The sequence below is a fragment of the Oncorhynchus clarkii genome, chromosome 24 (assembly GCF_045791955.1).
Source record: "Oncorhynchus clarkii lewisi isolate Uvic-CL-2024 chromosome 24, UVic_Ocla_1.0, whole genome shotgun sequence".
Classification (NCBI taxonomy): Eukaryota; Metazoa; Chordata; class Actinopteri; order Salmoniformes; family Salmonidae; genus Oncorhynchus; species Oncorhynchus clarkii.
Genome location: NC_092170.1, coordinates 40,018,115 through 40,036,237, shown reverse-complemented (window position 1 = coordinate 40,036,237; position 18,123 = coordinate 40,018,115). Strand labels below are relative to the sequence as shown.

The 18,123-nt window shown below is 47.4% G+C and overlaps 1 protein-coding gene across 1 annotated transcript in view; it reads left to right on the top strand.

Moving 5' to 3' along the window:
• Positions 1 to 1,586: 1,586 nt before the first annotated feature.
• Positions 1,587 to 18,123, top strand: part of LOC139382930 (rho guanine nucleotide exchange factor 26-like) — an 85,156-nt gene continuing 68,619 nt past the window's right edge. Inside the window, exons 1-5 of the mRNA XM_071127204.1 lie at positions 1,587 to 1,813; positions 6,025 to 7,337; positions 7,972 to 8,023; positions 8,327 to 8,466; positions 17,681 to 17,731. Coding sequence (XP_070983305.1) covers positions 6,135 to 7,337; positions 7,972 to 8,023; positions 8,327 to 8,466; positions 17,681 to 17,731 — 1,446 coding nt within the window. The 5' untranslated portion in view covers positions 1,587 to 1,813; positions 6,025 to 6,134. The remainder of the gene's footprint in view (positions 1,814 to 6,024; positions 7,338 to 7,971; positions 8,024 to 8,326; positions 8,467 to 17,680; positions 17,732 to 18,123) is intronic.

Here is an 18,123-nt window from a genome sequence, read left to right as displayed (position 1 = left end):
CCTGCAGTCAGTTTATTATAAAAACCATAAAATTGCCCGTGAGAATTTATTTGTTTTGAGTCTGTTTTGAAAGTCACTGGTAAAGCACATTGCACAATCTCACTGACAAGGCGTTCCGTGAATTTAGACCCCAACCGCACAGAACTGGGAAGCTGGAGAGAGCTGGCGTGCGATGGGCCACTGCCTGTAGGGCGGCTGTAAATCATTAGAGTTGGACTATGAGAGGAATGTTTTTTTTTCCACACACTTTCTGGTTATGTCATGGACAAATATTAAATTCATTAAAACAGTAAATGTTGATTTCAGATATGCCCTCCCAGGCCCACCCATGTCTAGCCTAGCTTAGTCTACAAAAAAATAAGTGTTTTTTTAGGCTGCTTTTGTGGGCAGATTGTCATTCACTGTAGGTATAACTCTTATTCACAGAGCCATTGGATAAAAATGGCCCAATGCTGCCCAAATGCTTTTTCTAAACACAATAAGGCTCGCACATGATACCGTTTTGGAAATATTTAAAACTTAACTTTAATAAAAACAATACATATTTTTTCTAATGTAAAAGACACACTTGGGGCGGCAGGGTGGTTAGAGCGTTGGACTAGTAACCGGAAGGTTGTAAGTTCAAACCCCCGAGCTGACAAGATACAAATCTGTCGTTCTGCCCCTGAACAGGCAGTTAACCCCACTGTTCCTAGGCCGTCATTGAAAATAAGAATTTGTTCTTAACTGACTTGCCTAGTTAAATAAAGATAAAATAAAACACTTACTGCAGTTTAGGAAAGTTGCACATTGGCTGTAGTTTGAGTTTGAGAAACACATGTGATCCAGATGGGAAATGTGGAAAGGAATTGTCAATGGAACTGAGAGGGACCTTTGCAAAACTGAGCAGATTTGAAAGATTCTTTTCTCGCTTATATGAAAGTTAAGTTTCAAAGGTTTACAAATCAGTATCGTTAGCGATGATCAATAACATTTTAAACGTTAAAACAGAGCGTCGGGATTGTAGTTCACACGGAGCCAGCTGTCCTGCATATACCATCAGCTGAGAACCCAAGTCAAAGACAGGCTGTGAGCCACCTTGGGCTCTCCAGAGCTAATGTAGGTCTAGCCTACTGTATTAAAAAAAAAACATATTGGATAATATTTATCACTCAGAAGTCTTGAGTTACCACTGTCATTGGAATCTGTGTAGGAAAAGTTGTGCACGTATGTATTAGTAGAAACAAGTGTTCTACTCTCGACTTCTTGTCGTCTACTGTGGCTGTACTCTATAGAACCACAGGGTGGCGCTAAAATCACTGAACATTTTTACATTTTGAACTAAGTCCCACACTTCCCTTTACAAAACTTGTCCCAAATGTAAATCATTTTTTGTCCGTATGGACGCTGACATTTTGTTGACTATATTCCTACATTATTTAGGACGTTTTATTTTCCCTTGGAATGTTTTATAGCTTCCCTTAGCTTTAGTTTACAAGTCCAAGTCGGTCGAGTTGTAGTACACATGACGTCAGGTGAACTTGGGATGGCTTCTGTGCTGTTCGGCACTCCCCCCTCCTCCTCTCTGTCCCAGTCCTCTCCTCCTGAACACTCAACCCGGGTCACTCGGGTACTACCCAACAAAACACAGGACTTTGAGATACTCTGAAAACAGCCGACGGTCGCCGGATTACTGATAAGACAACTCTTTTTTTGTTGTTGCACAAAGGAATAGTTTACCTCAAGCATAAATAAGCTGTCAAACCAACAAGAAATCGTTGTCTAGTCCATTGAGAAGTCCAGGACACAGGCACCATGACCAGTCAGTAGAAAGGTACGTCTGTCTTGTCCCTCACGGGGCTACTAGAAGACACGCTCGCCGTGGGAACCGCACTTTTATGGGTCAATGTGGAAACTGTTTCTCTTTCTTTCTGTGGCTACTTGGTTACACGAGCCAGCCTACTTCTGTGCAAAGACAACGTGTGTTGTTGTCTGAACATGTTCTGCTGCATAGCTCTTAACCGTGACTCCTCCAGAGTGTTATAATTCAGAGTAAACGTTCCTCCGCTGTCTGCATGCCTGTCTGTCTGTCAGTCCTCTGCTGTATCAGGGATCTGTTGTGGTCCGGTACTATTCATGGATATTAGGCTATTGGTGCAGTGGTAAAGGAACGACCCAGGCCCTGATCATGACTTATAAGGTCCATTACACTAAGAATCATTAGACGAATGCGTCTTCTTCAAGGGGAAGTTTTGTCCACATCTCCCACCGCTCGGGCTGAACATTAACATGCATGTCTTGCGGTACTGTTTTGGAAGCATATCAGCGAAAAATCATTTACATTAACAAAACATAATAATCTATTTAACAAAGGGTTATTAAATTGATACACACATTGATACGTTTAGGGTTAGTGTTTCCACACGGCCATTTATCCATGTTACAGCGCTTGTTTATGGAAAACAGATGGAAGAGGAGGCGATCGATCACCTGTGTTAATTAGCTAACTAGCATGCACCAAACACCTGTGTGTGTAATCATAACTGTGTAACTCAGGAATGTAGTGGAAGTGTAGTTTAGTAGGATGGAGGCTCCATAGCTGAATGGATCTGTAACTGATACAGTGTAGTTTAATAGGATGGAGGCTCCATAGCTGTATGGATCTGTAACTGATACAGTTTAGTTTAATAGGATGGAGGCTCCATAGCTGTATGGATCTGTAACTGATACAGTGTAGTTTAGTAGGATGGAGGCTCCATAGCTGAATGGGTCTGTAACTACTACAGTGTAGTTTAATAGGATGGAGGCTCCATAGCTGTATGGATCTGTAACTGATACAGTTTAGTTTAGTAGGATGGAGGCTCCATAGCAGTATGGATCTGTAACTGATACAGTGTAGTTTAGTAGGATGGAGGCTCCATAGCTGTATGGATCTGTAACTGATACAGTGTAGTTTAGTAGGATGGAGGCTGTATGGATCTGTAACTGCTACAGTGTAGTTTAGTAGGATGGAGGCTCCATAGCTGTATGGATCTGTAACTGATACAGTGTAGTTTAGTAGGATGGAGGCTGTATGGATCTGTAACTACTACAGTGTAGTTTAGTAGGATGGAGGCTGTATGGATCTGTAACTACTACAGTGTAGTTTAGTAGGATGAAGGCTCCATACCTGTATTGGTCTGTAACTACTACAGTGTAGTTTAGTAGGATGGAGGCTGTATGGGTCTGTAACTACTACAGTGTAGTTTAGTAGGATGGAGGCTGTATGGGTCTGTAACTACTACAGTGTAGTTTAGTAGGATGGAGGCTCCATAGCTGTATGGGTCTGTAACTACTACAGTGTAGTTTAGTAGGATGGAGGCTGTATGGATCTGTAACTACTACAGTGTAGTTTAGTAGGATGGAGGCTGTATGGATCTGTAACTGCTACAGTGCAGTTTAGTAGGATGGAGGCTGTATGGATCTGTAACTGCTACAGTGTAGTTTAGTAGGATGGAGGCTCCATAGCTGTATGGATCTGTAACTACTACAGTGTAGTTTAGTAGGATGGAGGCTCCATAGCTGTATGAATCTGTAACTGATACAGTGTAGTTTAGTAGGATGGAGGCATCTGTAACTACTACAGTGTAGTTTAGTAGGATGGAGGCTCCATAGCTGTATGGATCTGTAACTACTACAGTGTAGTTTAGTAGGATGGAGGCTCCATAGCTGTATGGATCTGTAACTACTACAGTGTAGTTTAGTAGGATGAAAGAACAGGGCCATATGTTTTGAAAACCATATTTGAAGCGATGATTAACGACGTTTGTAAATGTTTAAACAGCGTCGGGGTTGTAGTTTACATGAGGCAGTCGTGGGCATAGATGACAACTGTAGGGAGGAGGCAGAATGACAGAACTGTAGGGAGGAGGCAGAATGACAGAACTGTAGGGAGAAGGCAGAATGACTGAACTGTAGGGAGGAGGCAGAATGACAGAACTGTAGGGAGGAGGCAGAATGACAGAACTGTAGGGAGGAGGCAGAATGACAGAACTGTAGGGAGGAGGCAGAATGACAGAACTGTAGGGAGGAGGCAGAATGACAGAACTGTAGGGAGGAGGCAGAATGACAGAACTGTAGGGAGGAGGCAGAATGACTGACAACTGTAGGGAGGAGGCAGAATGACTGAACTGTAGGGAGAAGGCAGAATGACAGAACTGTAGGGAGGAGGCAGAATGACAGAACTGTAGGGAGGAGGCAGAAAGACTGACAACTGTAGGGAGGAGGCAGAATGACAGAACTGTAGGGAGGAGGCAGAATGACTGACAACTGTAGGGAGGAGGCAGAATGACTGAACTGTAGGGAGAAGGCAGAATGACAGAACTGTAGGGAGGAGGCAGAATGACAGAACTGTAGGGAGGAGGCAGAATGACTGACGACTGTAGGGAGGAGGCAGAATGACTGAACTGTAGGGAGAAGGCAGAATGACATAACTGTAGGGAGGAGGCAGAATGACAGAACTGTAGGGAGGAGGCAGAATGACAGAACTGTAGGGAGGAGGCAGAATGACAGAACTGTAGGGAGAAGGCAGAATGACAGAACTGTAGGGAGGAGGCAGAATGACAGAACTGTAGGGAGAAGGCAGAATGACAGAACTGTAGGGAGGAGGCAGAATGACAGAACTGTAGGGAGGAGGCAGAATGACAGAACTGTAGGGAGAAGGCAGAATGACAGAACTGTAGGGAGGAGGCAGAATGACAGAACTGTAGGGAGGAGGCAGAATGACAGAACTGTAGGGAGGAGGCAGAATGACAGAACTGTAGGGAGGAGGCAGAATGACAGAACTGTAGGGAGAAGGCAGAATGACAGAACTGTAGGGAGAAGGCAGAATGACAGAACTGTAGGGAGGAGGCAGAATGACAGAACTGTAGGGAGGAGGCAGAATGACAGAACTGTAGGGAGAAGGCAGAATGACTGAACTGTAGGGAGGAGGCAGAATGACAGAACTGTAGGGAGAAGGCAGAATGACTGACAACTGTAGGGAGAAGGCAGAATGACAGAACTGTCGGGAGAAGGCAGAATGACAGAACTGTAGGGAGAAGGCAGAATGACTGAACTGTAGGGAGAAGGCAGAATGACAGAACTGTAGGGAGAAGGCAGAATGACAGAACTGTAGGGAGGAGGCAGAATGACAGAACTGTAGGGAGGAGGCAGAATGACAGAACTGTAGGGAGAAGGCAGAATGACAGAACTGTAGGGAGGAGGCAGAATGACAGAACTGTAGGGAGAAGGCAGAATGACTGAACTGTAGGGAGGAGGCAGAATGACAGAACTGTAGGGAGAAGGCAGAATGACTGACAACTGTAGGGAGAAGGCAGAATGACAGAACTGTCGGGAGAAGGCAGAATGACAGAACTGTAGGGAGGAGGCAGAATGACAGAACTGTAGGGAGGAGGCAGAATGACAGAACTGTAGGGAGAAGGCAGAATGACTGAACTGTAGGGAGGAGGCAGAATGACAGAACTGTAGGGAGAAGGCAGAATGACTGACAACTGTAGGGAGAAGGCAGAATGACAGAACTGTCGGGAGAAGGCAGAATGACAGAACTGTAGGGAGAAGGCAGAATGACTGAACTGTAGGGAGAAGGCAGAATGACTGAACTGTAGGGAGAAGGCAGAATGACTGAACTGTAGGGAGAAGGCAGAATGACAGAACTGTCGGGAGAAGGCAGAATGACAGAACTGTAGGGAGAAGGCAGAATGACAGAACTGTAGGGAGAAGGCAGAATGACAGAACTGTCGGGAGAAGGCAGAATGACTGACAACTGTAGAGAGAAGGCAGAATGACTGACAACTGTCTGGAGAAGGCAGAATGACTGACAACTGCAGGGAGAAGGCAGAATGACTGAGCTGTCGGGAGAAGGCAGAATGACTGACGACTGTCTGGAGAAGGCAGAATGGCCCAACTCGTGACCTCACAGACAGCCCTAACCAATGAAAAGTAAGGACTTTACTCTGCTCCCCCTCCCGCTTGGTTTTTGACCTCTCTCTTTGTGTTTACAACCAGGCATTATTGCAGTTCTCTGTGGGGTCGGGATGTTTGCACAGTGACCAGTCGTGTCGGACGAGACTCCAGCTCCACAGTGAGAAACAAAAGACAATCGTGATTGATGTGCCATGGAGGGCGGGAACGAAGTGGATCTGTCCAACAATAACATCAGTCCGCTGTGGAAGCGGCAATCAGCCAATCACACTGGTCCCAGCAAGCTGAAGGCCCGGCCCCTCAGCTACCAGATAGACAGACTCCACATGACTGACTTGCCCGTAGAGGACAACAAGTGCGGCTTTACCCTGAGCCAGCCTGCAGAGCGACTGGTGGCCACGCCGGGAGGAGGGACGGTCATTCTGAAGCACGTTCTCAACCAACCCACCAGGAGGACACGGGTTGTCAGGAGTATCAGCATTGGACATTTGGCCAAAGGACGTTTCTCCTTGTCCAAGTTCAAGTCGGAGGATAAGTTTTCGTCATTGGACAATAAGGCGTACCATGGTGGAAGTGTTGGTCAAATCGGTAACAAGGAGAAGGTGTGGTCAGACAAACGGCCTCGCGATGCCCTGAAGCGACTCTCCAGCCCGTTCACCCTCACCTCTCACAGAGACCAGATAGTGTTTGGAACAAGTTCCTCACTGCCGGACACTGCCTCCTCCAGTCACCCGTCTCCCCCTGCCACCCCCAATAACAACCACCACCATAACCTGATCTCCTCTTCTTCCTATCACCCCTTAACCCCTCATCCTTCTCCCCCTAACCCCAGCCCTTCTCCCCCTAGTCTCCACACCCCTACCCCATCTCACAGCTCCACCTGCAGTATCTCCTCCCTCACCTCCACCTCCACCCCTTCTGACCCCTCCACACCCCGCAGCCTCTCCCCTGCTGACATGTCTGCCCCCTCCCTCTCTCCTCCTCCCTCCATTGTCCTCAGCACCCACAGTGCAGCTGCCCTGAAGATGGGCACACAGCAGCTGATCCCCAAAGGGCTGGCGTCCCTGAGCAAAGCCTCTCCTGCTGGGGTACAGAGCCAGGGCCTGGGGGGTCTGCTGGGCCTGGATCCTACCAAGCGGGCCCTACGAGCTGTCAGCATGGTGGAGACTGGATCCTTCTTCTCCACGGACGGAGGGGGAGAGGGGACAGACCATGATGAGAGCCCTGGGAGTCTGAAAAGGGGGTTGAGGTCTACCTCGTACAGGAGGGCAGTGGTGAGTGGAGTGGAAATGGAAGTACCATCTGTAGACCCAAAGACCCATCTCCTGTCCCAGTCTGTACTCAAAGGACTACAGGAGGTCAAGGAGACACCGACCAGCCCTGGGAAGAAGAACAAGGTAGGAACAGATGTATTCGTTTCATTCTTTTCCAGGAAATTGTCATAATAGCGTTCTCTCCTTGCCTTGCCCGTTGTGCCTGGATATTACTGTCTCTTACCTTACAGTCACACAGTTTACTACCACTCATCTGCCTGAGGGATTCATGTTTGATTAACTGTTCTCCTGAAGTTCACGTCAGGGACCCAAGTCCACAGTTAGCTTGAAGTTGGAACATTGTCAGGAGACGCTTGTGTTGAAGTCAGGCTAATGATTGCAATACACACTCGCTCACTCACTTCACACACACACACTCTCTCTCTCTCCAGTCCACCTCTCTTTAATTAGGCGGGGTCAGGTTGACAGGTCAGTGCAGAGGTCAGGGGTCGAGTGCAGGTGACAGGTGTGGGTGGAGACGGATAGACGTGGGTTAATTCCAAGGCGTTGTTAAGGTAACCAACTTGGTACAATAATGTCATTCATAACCAGATTTGGCTATTAAAGCATAATTTAGGATATTGTGATGACTATGCTCACAGTAACTGACCTAGTGACCAGTCTTATTTCTCAGTTCATAATGGTAATATAAGTCTGGCTCAGGGAGAGCTGATCCTAAGCCTGTTGTTAATAGTTGAAATGTCTTCTTGTCTCTCAGAGACCGGATAAGAAGCCAGGACTGATCACACAGAGGACTTTTGACAGGGAAGGTGAGTGTCACATCTCTGTCTTAGTCGTGTTTATCAACTCCTTATGACTGTCATTTTCTGTCCACATGTTTGAGGTCTTGCTCTCAATGGGGACTGTACTATTGTGATGCGCCCTCAACCAGTGTCTGTCTGTGGTGGGATCCACCCTGTCTGTCTGTCTGTGGTGGGATCCACCCTGTCTGTCTGTCTGTGGTGTGACCCAACCTGTCTGTCTGTGGTGTGACCCAACCTGTCTGTCTGTGGTGTGACCCAACCTGTCTGTCTGTGGTGTGACCCAACCTGTCTGTCTGTGGTGTGCCCCAGAGGAGGAACTGTATCAGAACTACCAGGAGAAAGCTCTTCACAATGACTCTGATGAGGACCAGTCCAGAGAGCCCAAACCTGACGAGGGCATCGTGGTGCAGTACAGACCCATACGCACCTCGTGGAGCCAACTCAGTGTGGTGAGACGCACATTCACACACACAGACACAGTGGTGCTGTGCCTGTCTGCACATACAGTACAGAGACACACAGTGTCTGGTTGGGAGATGGAATGCCAGCGCTGGCCAGGATGTTGTCCCATCTGATCTGGCTTCAGTCCTGACCCATCCTCTACACTGTGTTTCTGTCTGTTTCTGTCTATCTGTCTCTTTGTCTCTGTCTGTCTGTCTGTTTCTGTCTCTGTGTCTCAGTCTGTTTCTGTCTATCTGTCTCTTTGTCTCTGTCTGTCTCTGTCTGTTTCTGTCTATCTGTCTCTGTCTGTTTCTGTCTGTCTGTCTCTGTGTCTCTGTCTCTGTCTGTTTCTGTCTGTCTGTCTCTGTGTCTCTGTGTATCTGTCTCTGTGTCTCTGTCTGTCTGTTTCTGTCTGTCTGTCTCTGTGTCTCTGTCTGTTTCTGTCTGTCTCTGTGTCTCTGTCTGTCTCTGTCTATCTGTCTCTGTGTCTCTGTCTATCTGTCTCTTTGTCTCTGTCTGTTCCTGTCTGTCTGTCTCTGTGTCTCTGTGTCTCTGTCTGTGTCTGTTTCTGTCTGTCTCTTTGTCTCTGTCTGTTCCTGTCTCTGTGTCTCTGTCTCTGTCTGTGTCTGTTTCTGTCTGTCTCTGTGTCTCTGTGTCTGTTTCTGTCTGTTTCTGTCTATCTGTGTCTTTGTCTCTGTCTGTTTCTGTCTGTCTGTGTCTCTGTCTCCGTGTCTCTGTCTGTTTCTGTCTGTGTGTCTGTCTGTTTCTGGGGGGGGGGGGGAGAGAGAGAGAGAGAAAATACAAAGATGGGAAGAGAAAGAAGGAAAATGAGGGGAGGGGAAGTGGGAGAGGGAGAGAGCAGGGAAAGGAAGGGGTAGGGGAAGAGAGGAGGGGAGGGGGAGAGAGAAGGAGGGGAGAGCAGGGAAGGGGGAGGGGAAAGGAGAAGGGGGGGAGAGCAGGGAAGGGGGAGGGGAAGAGAGGAGGGGAGAGAAGGGGGGAGAGCAGGGAAGTAGGAGGTGGAGAGAGCAGGGAAGGGGGAGGGGAAGAGAGGAGGGGAGAGAGAAGGGAAGGGGGAGGGGAAGAGAGGAGGGGGAGAGAGCAGGGAGAAAGATCTGGGCCAGCAGACTAGGAGCACCACCCGGCACGGCGCCAGCCTGCTGGTAATCACCAGGGAGTCTTCTCAATGGAAAAATGTTAAATATGTTTCCCCTAGAGAGCAGCGTGGCGACTCCGATTATGACATCATGTAATGCAGTGTGGGCCCAGGATGGTAGGATAGAGGGAGGGAGAGAAAGGAGGGGGACCAGTGCTGTTTTCCACTTAGGTGTTCTGTTCTCCTTGTTGATGTTTACTCTTATCTGGAGCAGCTTAATTAAGATGGTATGTCAGAGAGAGAGGGCGGGAGGGAGGGGGAGAGGGAGGGAGAGAGAGAGAGAGAGATGCACAGATAGACATGGAGACATTGTTTCTGATGTTGCTCTGTAGACGGTAGAGGACACTTAGTTCTGATAGCGATATTCACACTGATCCAGTTGTTCCCAGTGTGTAGTAACGGGAGGTGATAGGGATATTCACACTGATCCAGTTGTTCCCAGTGTGTAGTAACGGGAGGTGATAGTGATATTCACACTGATCCAGTTGTTCCCAGTGTGTAGTAACGGGAGGTGATAGTGATATTCACACTGATCCAGTTGTTCCCAGTGTGTAGTAAAGGAGGTGATAGTGATATTCACACTGATCCAGTTGTTCCCAGTGTGTAGTAAAGGGAGGTGATAGTGATATTCACACTGATCCAGTTGTTCCCAGTGTGTAGTAAAGGGAGGTGATAGTGATATTCACACTAATCCAGTTGTTCCCAGTGTGTAGTAACGGGAGGTGATAGTGATATTCACACTGATCCAGTTGTTCCCAGTGTGTAGTAAAGGGAGGTGATAGTGATATTCACACTGATCCAGTTGTTCCCAGTGTGTAGTAAAGGGAGGTGATAGTGATATTCACACTGATCCAGTTGTTCCCAGTGTGTAGTAACGGGAGGTGATAGTGATATTCACACTGATCCAGTTGTTCCCAGTGTGTAGTAAAGGGAGGTGATAGCGATATTCACACTGATCCAGTTGTTCCCAGTGTGTAGTAACGGGAGGTGATAGCGATATTCACACTGATCCAGTTGTTCCCAGTGTGTAGTAAAGGGAGGTGATAGTGATATTCACACTGATCCAGTTGTTCCCAGTGTGTAGTAACGGGAGGTGATAGTGATATTCACACTGATCCAGTTGTTCCCAGTGTGTAGTAACGGGAGGTGATAGTGATATTCACACTGATCCAGTTGTTCCCAGTGTGTAGTAACGGGAGGTGATAGTGATATTCACACTAATCCAGTTGTTCCCAGTGTGTAGTAACGGGAGGTGATAGTGATATTCACACTGATCCAGTTGTTCCCAGTGTGTAGTAACGGGAGGTGATAGTGATATTCACACTGATCCAGTTGTTCCCAGTGTGTGGTAACGGGAGGTGATAGTGATATTCACACTGATCCAGTTGTTCCCAGTGTGTAGTAACGGGAGGTGATAGTGATATTCACACTGATCCAGTTGTTCCCAGTGTGTAGTAAAGGGAGGTGATAGTGATATTCACACTGATCCAGTTGTTCCCAGTGTGTAGTAAAGAGAGGAGGGGAAGTAAAGGAGGATACAGAGGTAGACAATACCACTAATTTGTCCCTGTCCTGTCCCTTTCCCTGTCCTGTCCCTTTCCCTGTCCTGTCCCTGCCATGTCCCTATCCTGTCCCTGTCCTGTCCCTTTCCCTGTCCTGTCCCTGTCCTGTCCCTTTCCCTGTCCTGTCCCCGTCCCTTTCCCTGTCCTGTCCCTTTCCCTGTCCTGTCCCTGTCCCTTTCCCTGTCCTGTCCCTTTCCCTGTCCTGTCCCTTTCCCTGTCCTGTCCCTGTCCTGTCTTGTGAACAGGGCAGGCTGTAGTGGTTATAGTAGTTAGATGTTCAGCTGTTTACACTGTGAACAGGGCAGGCTGTTGTGGTTATAGTAGTCAGATGTTCAGCTGTTTACACTGTGAACAGGGCAGGCTGTAGTGGTTTATAGTAGTTAGATGTTCAGCTGTTTACACTGTGAACAGGGCAGGCTGTAGTGGTTATAGTAGTTAGATGTTCAGCTGTTTACACTGTGAACAGGGCAGGCTGTAGTGGTTATAGTAGTTAGATGTTCAGCTGTTTACACTGTGCACAGGGCAGGCTGTAGTGGTTATAGTAGTTAGATGTTCAGCTGTTTACACTGTGAACAGGGCAGGCTGTAGTGGTTATAGTAGTTAGATGTTCAGCTGTTTACACTGTAAACAGGGCAGGCTGTAGTGGTTATAGTAGTTAGATGTTCAGCTGTTTACACTGTAAACAGGGCAGGCTGTAGTGTTTATAGTAGTTAGATGTTCAGCTGTTTACACTGTGAACAGGGCAGGCTGTAGTGGTTTATAGTAGTTAGATATTCAGCTGTTTACACTGTGAACAGGGCAGGCTGTAGTGGTTTATAGTAGTTAGATGTTCAGCTGTTTACACTGTGAACAGGGCAGGCTGTAGTGGTTTATAGTAGTTAGATGTTCAGCTGTTTACACTGTGAACAGTGCAGGCTGTAGTGGTTAATAGTAGTTAGATGTTCAGCTGTTTACACTGTGAACAGGGCAGGCTGTAGTGGTTTATAGTAGTTAGATGTTCAGCTGTTTACACTGAACAGGGCAGGCTGTAGTGGTTTATAGTAGTTAGATGTTCAGCTGTTTACACTGTGAACAGGGCAGGCTGTAGTGTTTATAGTAGTTAGATGTTCAGCTGTTTACACTGAACAGGGCAGGCTGTAGTGGTTTATAGTAGTTAGATGTTCAGCTGTTTACACTGTGAACAGGGCAGGCTGTAGTGTTTATAGTAGTTAGATGTTCAGCTGTTTACACTGTGAACAGGGCAGGCTGTAGTGTTTATAGTAGTTAGATGTTCAGCTGTTTACACTGAACAGGGCAGGCTGTAGTGGTTTATAGTAGTTAGATGTTCAGCTGTTTACACTGTGAACAGGGCAGGCTGTAGTGGTTTATAGTAGTTAGATGTTCAGCTGTTTACACTGTGAACATGGCAGGCTGTAGTGTTTTATAGTACTAGATAACTAACTAGATACTAAATTAACAAACCATATGCAGAACAGCAGAGCATTTTGTACATTTTAGAAAGTTAACTTAATGGTTACAAGATATCAACACCAGGTTTGTGGGTTCGATTCCCGTAGGGGACCAGTACGAACTTATATGAAAATGTATGTGATTACTACGGTAAGTCTCTCTGGATAAGAGGCTCTGCAAAATAAAGTTTCCTGTAACATATGCAGGGTAGGACTGTTCTCTGTTTCCTAGAAGTTTCTAGTTTCCAGTAACATCTGTAGGGTAGGACTATTCTGTTTCCTAGAAGTTTCTAGTTTCCAGTAACATATGTAGGGTAGGACTATTCTGTTTCCTAGAATTTCTAGTTTCCAGTAACATATGTAGGGTAGGAATGTTCTCTGTTTCCTAGAAGTTTCCAGTAACAGTAGGGACAGGAGGAAGTGGTATATATCTAAGAGTGTTGACACCATACTCTTGGATGAGAGGTTTAACCCCCCACCCCCTGGTTAAGGATAGGACAGGGGAGGGTAAGATGATGCCTACAGCCAACCTCTTACCCCAAGCACTCCCTGTTGACTGAAAACCGAGTTTCGGTTTTCACAGTTACACCTGTCTCTCTGTGTTCTCAGGGAAAGTCCAAAAGCAGGGCGAAGTTCAGTTGTCGTGGCAGGAAGGTGTTTACTAGGACACTAAAGACATGCGAGGCCGTAGAGACAGTAGATACATAGAAGTTGATTGCCCTTATTAAAGGGAATTTGTCTTGCAAATTAAAACAAGCTTGGCAAACTTTTTGTGTGTGTGTGTGTGTGTGTGTGTGTGTGTGTGCGTGCGTGCGTGCGTGCGTGCGTGCGTGCGTGGAGGCCACTGATATTGTCCCAACCTGTCAGGAACACAAAGATGGCTCCTTTGTGTGTGTGTGTGTGTGTGTGTGTGTGTGTGTGTGTGTCCCTAGTCTGGATGTGTAAGGTCTCCATTAGGGTTGTTACGACAGCAGTATCGTGATACTCAGAGTTATCAAGGACAAAACATGAGGCAGACTACATTTCCTGAGGAAAACAGTCCTGATGTTACAAACAAACAAACAAACAAACCTGATGTCGTCACCCAGAAACCTGTGTGTTTTCCTAAACCACACCACACTGTTACATACAGTAGGTTTTAAACAACCAAAGGTTTAGACCAGCCTTGTATTTTACATGGACAATCAGGTGTGGTAGTATCACCATGCTGGTATAGTGACAACCCCAGTCCCTGGTGGCAAAGGTCCCTGGTGGTAAAGATCTGACCTTAACCATTCAGAGTTGATGCCTGACCTTAACCATTCAGAGTTGATGCCTGACCTTAACCATTCAGAGTTGATGCCTGACCTTAACCATTCAGATTTGATGCCTGACATTAACCATTCAGAGTTAGAACCTTAACCATTCAGAGTTAGAACCTTAACCATTCGGAGTTAGAACCTTAACCATTCAGAGTTAGAACCTTAACCATTCGGAGTTAGAACCTTAACCATTCGGAGTTAGAACCTTAACCATTCGGAGTTAGAACCTTAACCATTCGGAGTTAGAACCTTAACCATTCGGAGTTAGAACCTTAACCATTCGGAGTTAGAACCTTAACCATTCGGAGTTAGAACCTTAACCATTCGGAGTTAGAACCTTAACCATTCAGAGTTAATGCCTGACCTTAACCATTCAGAGTTAGAACCTTAACCATTCAGAGTTGATGCCTAATCTTAACCATTCAGAGTTAGAACCTTAACCATTCAGAGTTAATGCCTGACCTTAACCATTCAGAGTTGATGCCTGACCTTAACCATTCAGAGTTGATGCCTGACCTTAACCATTCAGAGTTCATGTCGGAGTTGATGCCTGACCTTAACCATTCAGAGTTGATGCCTGACCTTAACCATTCAGAGTTCATGTCGGAGTTGATGCCTGACCTTAACCCTAACCTTGAAAATCCCTAACCAAAGCAGACATTTTGAATCTCTTTGGTGTTATTGAGATACATTCTGCTGTTCAGAACGCTGGTGTGGTTCCGCCTGTGACCCGGGAAAAACACTAGTGTGGATAATATTAGATACTATGACACTGTGGGTGTTACCCTCAGCAGGCTGAGGGGTGTAGATATTTTGACACTGTGGGAGTTAACCTCAGCAGGCTGAGGGGTGTAGATATTATGACACTGTGGGCGTTAACCTCAGTGGGCTGAAGGGTGTAGATATTGTAGATATATTGCAGATATTATGACACTGTGGGAGTTAACCTCAGTGGGCTGAGGGGTGTAGATATTATTACACTGTGGGAGTTAACCTCAGCAGGCTGAGGGGTGTAGATATTATGACACTGTGGGAGTTAACCTCAGCAGGCTGAGGGGTGTAGATATTGTAGATATATTGTAGATATTATGACACTGTGGGTGTTACCCTCAGCAGGCTGAGGGGTGTAGATATTTTGACACTGTGGGAGTTAACCTCAGCAGGCTGAGGGGTGTAGATATTATGACACTGTGGGAGTTAACCTCAGCAGGCTTAGGTGTGTGTGTGGGGGTAGCTCCAGGTAGCTCCTGTTTTACAGTGGGTTAAACCTTAGGGACACACTGTTTAATTCAAATACACATACACACACACAACCATGCATGGTCACACACACACACAACCATGCATACTCCTACCCGTCCGTCTGATACCAAGATTTAGGATGAGATGTTCATGGTGACAGAATCCCCCACAACAACACTGAGATCTAAACACAACTACATCAGAGGCAGCCACTGGCTCAGTTTACCTGTCAGTCCGAGTCCACCTGAGCTCTACTCCAGTCACTGGCTCAGTTTACCTGTCAGTCCATGTCCACCTGAGCTCTACTCCAGCCACTGGCTCAGTTTACCTGTCAGTCCATGTCCACCTGAGCTCTACTCCAGCCACTGGCTCAGTTTACCTGTCAGTCTGTGTCCACCTGAGCTCTACTCCAGCCACTGGCTCAGTTTACCTGTCAGTCCATGTCCACCTGAGCTCTACTCCAGTCACTGGCTCAGTTTACCTGTCAGTCCATGTCCACCTGAGCTCTACTCCAGTCACTGGCTCAGTTTACCTGTCAGTCTGTGTCCACCTGAGCTCTACTCCAGCCACTGGCTCAGTTTACCTGTCAGTCCATGTCCACCTGAGCTCTACTCCAGCCACTGGCTCAGTTTACCTGTCAGTCCGTGTCCACCTGAGCTCTACTCCAGCCACTGGCTCAGTTTACCTGTCAGTCTGTGTCCACCTGAGCTCTACTCCAGTCACTGGCTCAGTTTACCTGTCAGTCCGTGTCCACCTGAGCTCTACTCCAGCCACTGGCTCAGTTTACCTGTCAGTCCATGTCCACCTGAGCTCTACTCCAGTCACTGGCTCAGTTTACCTGTCAGTCCATGTCTACCTGAGCTCTACTCCAGCCACTGGCTCAGTTTACCTGTCAGTCCATGTCCACCTGAGCTCTACTCCAGCCACTGGCTCAGTTTACCTGTCAGTCCGTGTCCACCTGAGCTCTACTCCAGTCACTGGCTCAGTTTACCTGTCAGTCCGTGTCCACCTGAGCTCTACTCCAGTCACTGGCTCAGTTTACCTGTCAGTCCGTGTCCACCTGAGCTCTACTCCAGTCACTGGCTCAGTTGACCTGTCAGTCCGTGTCCACCTGAGCTCTACTCCAGTCTCTGGCTCAGTTTACCTGTCAGTCCATGTCCACCTGAGCTCTACTCCAGCCACTGGCTCAGTTTACCTGTCAGTCCGTGTCCACCTGAGCTCTACTCCAGCTACTGGCTCAGTTTACCTGTCAGTCCGTGTCCACCTGAGCTCTACTCCAGCCCGGTTGCACAGGTTGTTGAGTTCCGGCCAATCTGACCAGACTCCAAAGCCCGTAGCACGAGTGGCTAATTTTTCATTGGCCTTCCTCCTGAAGCCCAGGAAGTTGTCCTCTGTGTCCCTGGCCAGTGGAACCTTCCTCCTGAAGCCCAGGAAATTGTCCTCGGTGTCCCTGACCAGTGGAACCTTCCTCCTGAAGCCCAGGAAGTTGTCCTCGGTGTCCCTGACCAGTGGAACCTTCCTCCTAAAGCCCAGGAAGTTGTCCTCAGTGTCCCTGACCAGTGGAACCTTCCTCCTGAAGCCTAGGAAGTTGGTCCAGACGAAGGGAGGCTCTGGCTAACTCCCTGACTGTCACATCGTCACTGTTGAGCATGTTCAGTGTAAATCCACTCAACATTCTGGACAGCTAAACCCTCATCTCTTTGGCTCAGGAAGACAACACGTGTGGTGTGTTGAGGCATAGACACCTAAACCCTCATCTCTTTGGCTCAGGAAGACAACACGTGTGGTGTGTTGAGGCATAGACACCTAAACCCCCATCTCTTTGTCTCAGGAAGACAACACATGTGGTGTGTTGAGGCATAGACACCTAAACCCTCATCTCTTTGGCTCAGGAAGCCATCACGTGTGGTGGGACACGTGAAACAAACCACTTTCTCACCACTTGAACAGTTCTGTTTTTCATTTCCCTCAGAACCTTCTGTGTGAGAGGCACATTGGCAAGCAGATGTTGAATCGTTGCTAGGGCCACCTTTCTCAGAGAAAGACCCCTAGGTCTGAGAGTTGGGCTGAACACACAGTAGCTTTCATTGCTCTAAAAGCGGACCCCTAGGTCTGAGAGTTGGGCTGAACACACAGTAGCTTTCATTTCTCTAAAAGTGGACCCCTAGGTCTGAGAGTTGGGCTGAACACACAGTAGCTTTCATTTCTCTAAAAACTGACCCCTAGGTCTGAGAGTTGGGCTGAACACACAGTAGCTTTAATTTCTCTAAAAGCGGACCCCTAGGTCTGAGAGTTAGGACTACCTGGGATGGATGGATACCGATAGAGACAACCCTGACGGACACAGAGGTCTGCCTCACGTCTAAACAATTCCTCTCATTCCTTAAGGTACAGCATGTACCTGGTTGTGTGTAAGTGGTGCCATGTAGTCATTAGACACTTGTGTTGTTAGAGATGACATGTTCTTCCTCGTGTTGTTACCGAACCCGATGTTCTAAACGCTGTTGTTCCTGCAGGTGAAGAAGAGCGGCCTTAAGCTCAGCCAGGAGGAGCGGAAAAGACAAGAGGTAACAGCCCGTGTGTGTGTGTGTGTGTGTGTGTGTGTGTGTGTGTGTGTGTGTGTGTGTGTGTGTGTGTGTGTGTGTGTGTTCATGAAAGCAGCCTTAGTCTGTGTGTGTGTGTGTAACAGCCTTAGTCTGTGTGTGTAACAGCCTTATTCAGTGTGTGTGTAACAGCCTTATTCAGTGTGTGTGTGTGTGTAACAGCCTTATTGTGTGTGTGTGTGTGTGTGTGTGTGTGTGTAACAGCCTTATTGTGTGTGTGTGTGTGTAACAGCCTTATTCAGTGTGTGTGTGTGTGTGAGACCAGGCAGGAGACAGGAGTACAGTTAGTGCGTGCGTGTGTGTGTGACCCTTTCCCTTCCAACATGGACAGTTCCTCTTACGGAGGATAAAGCCGA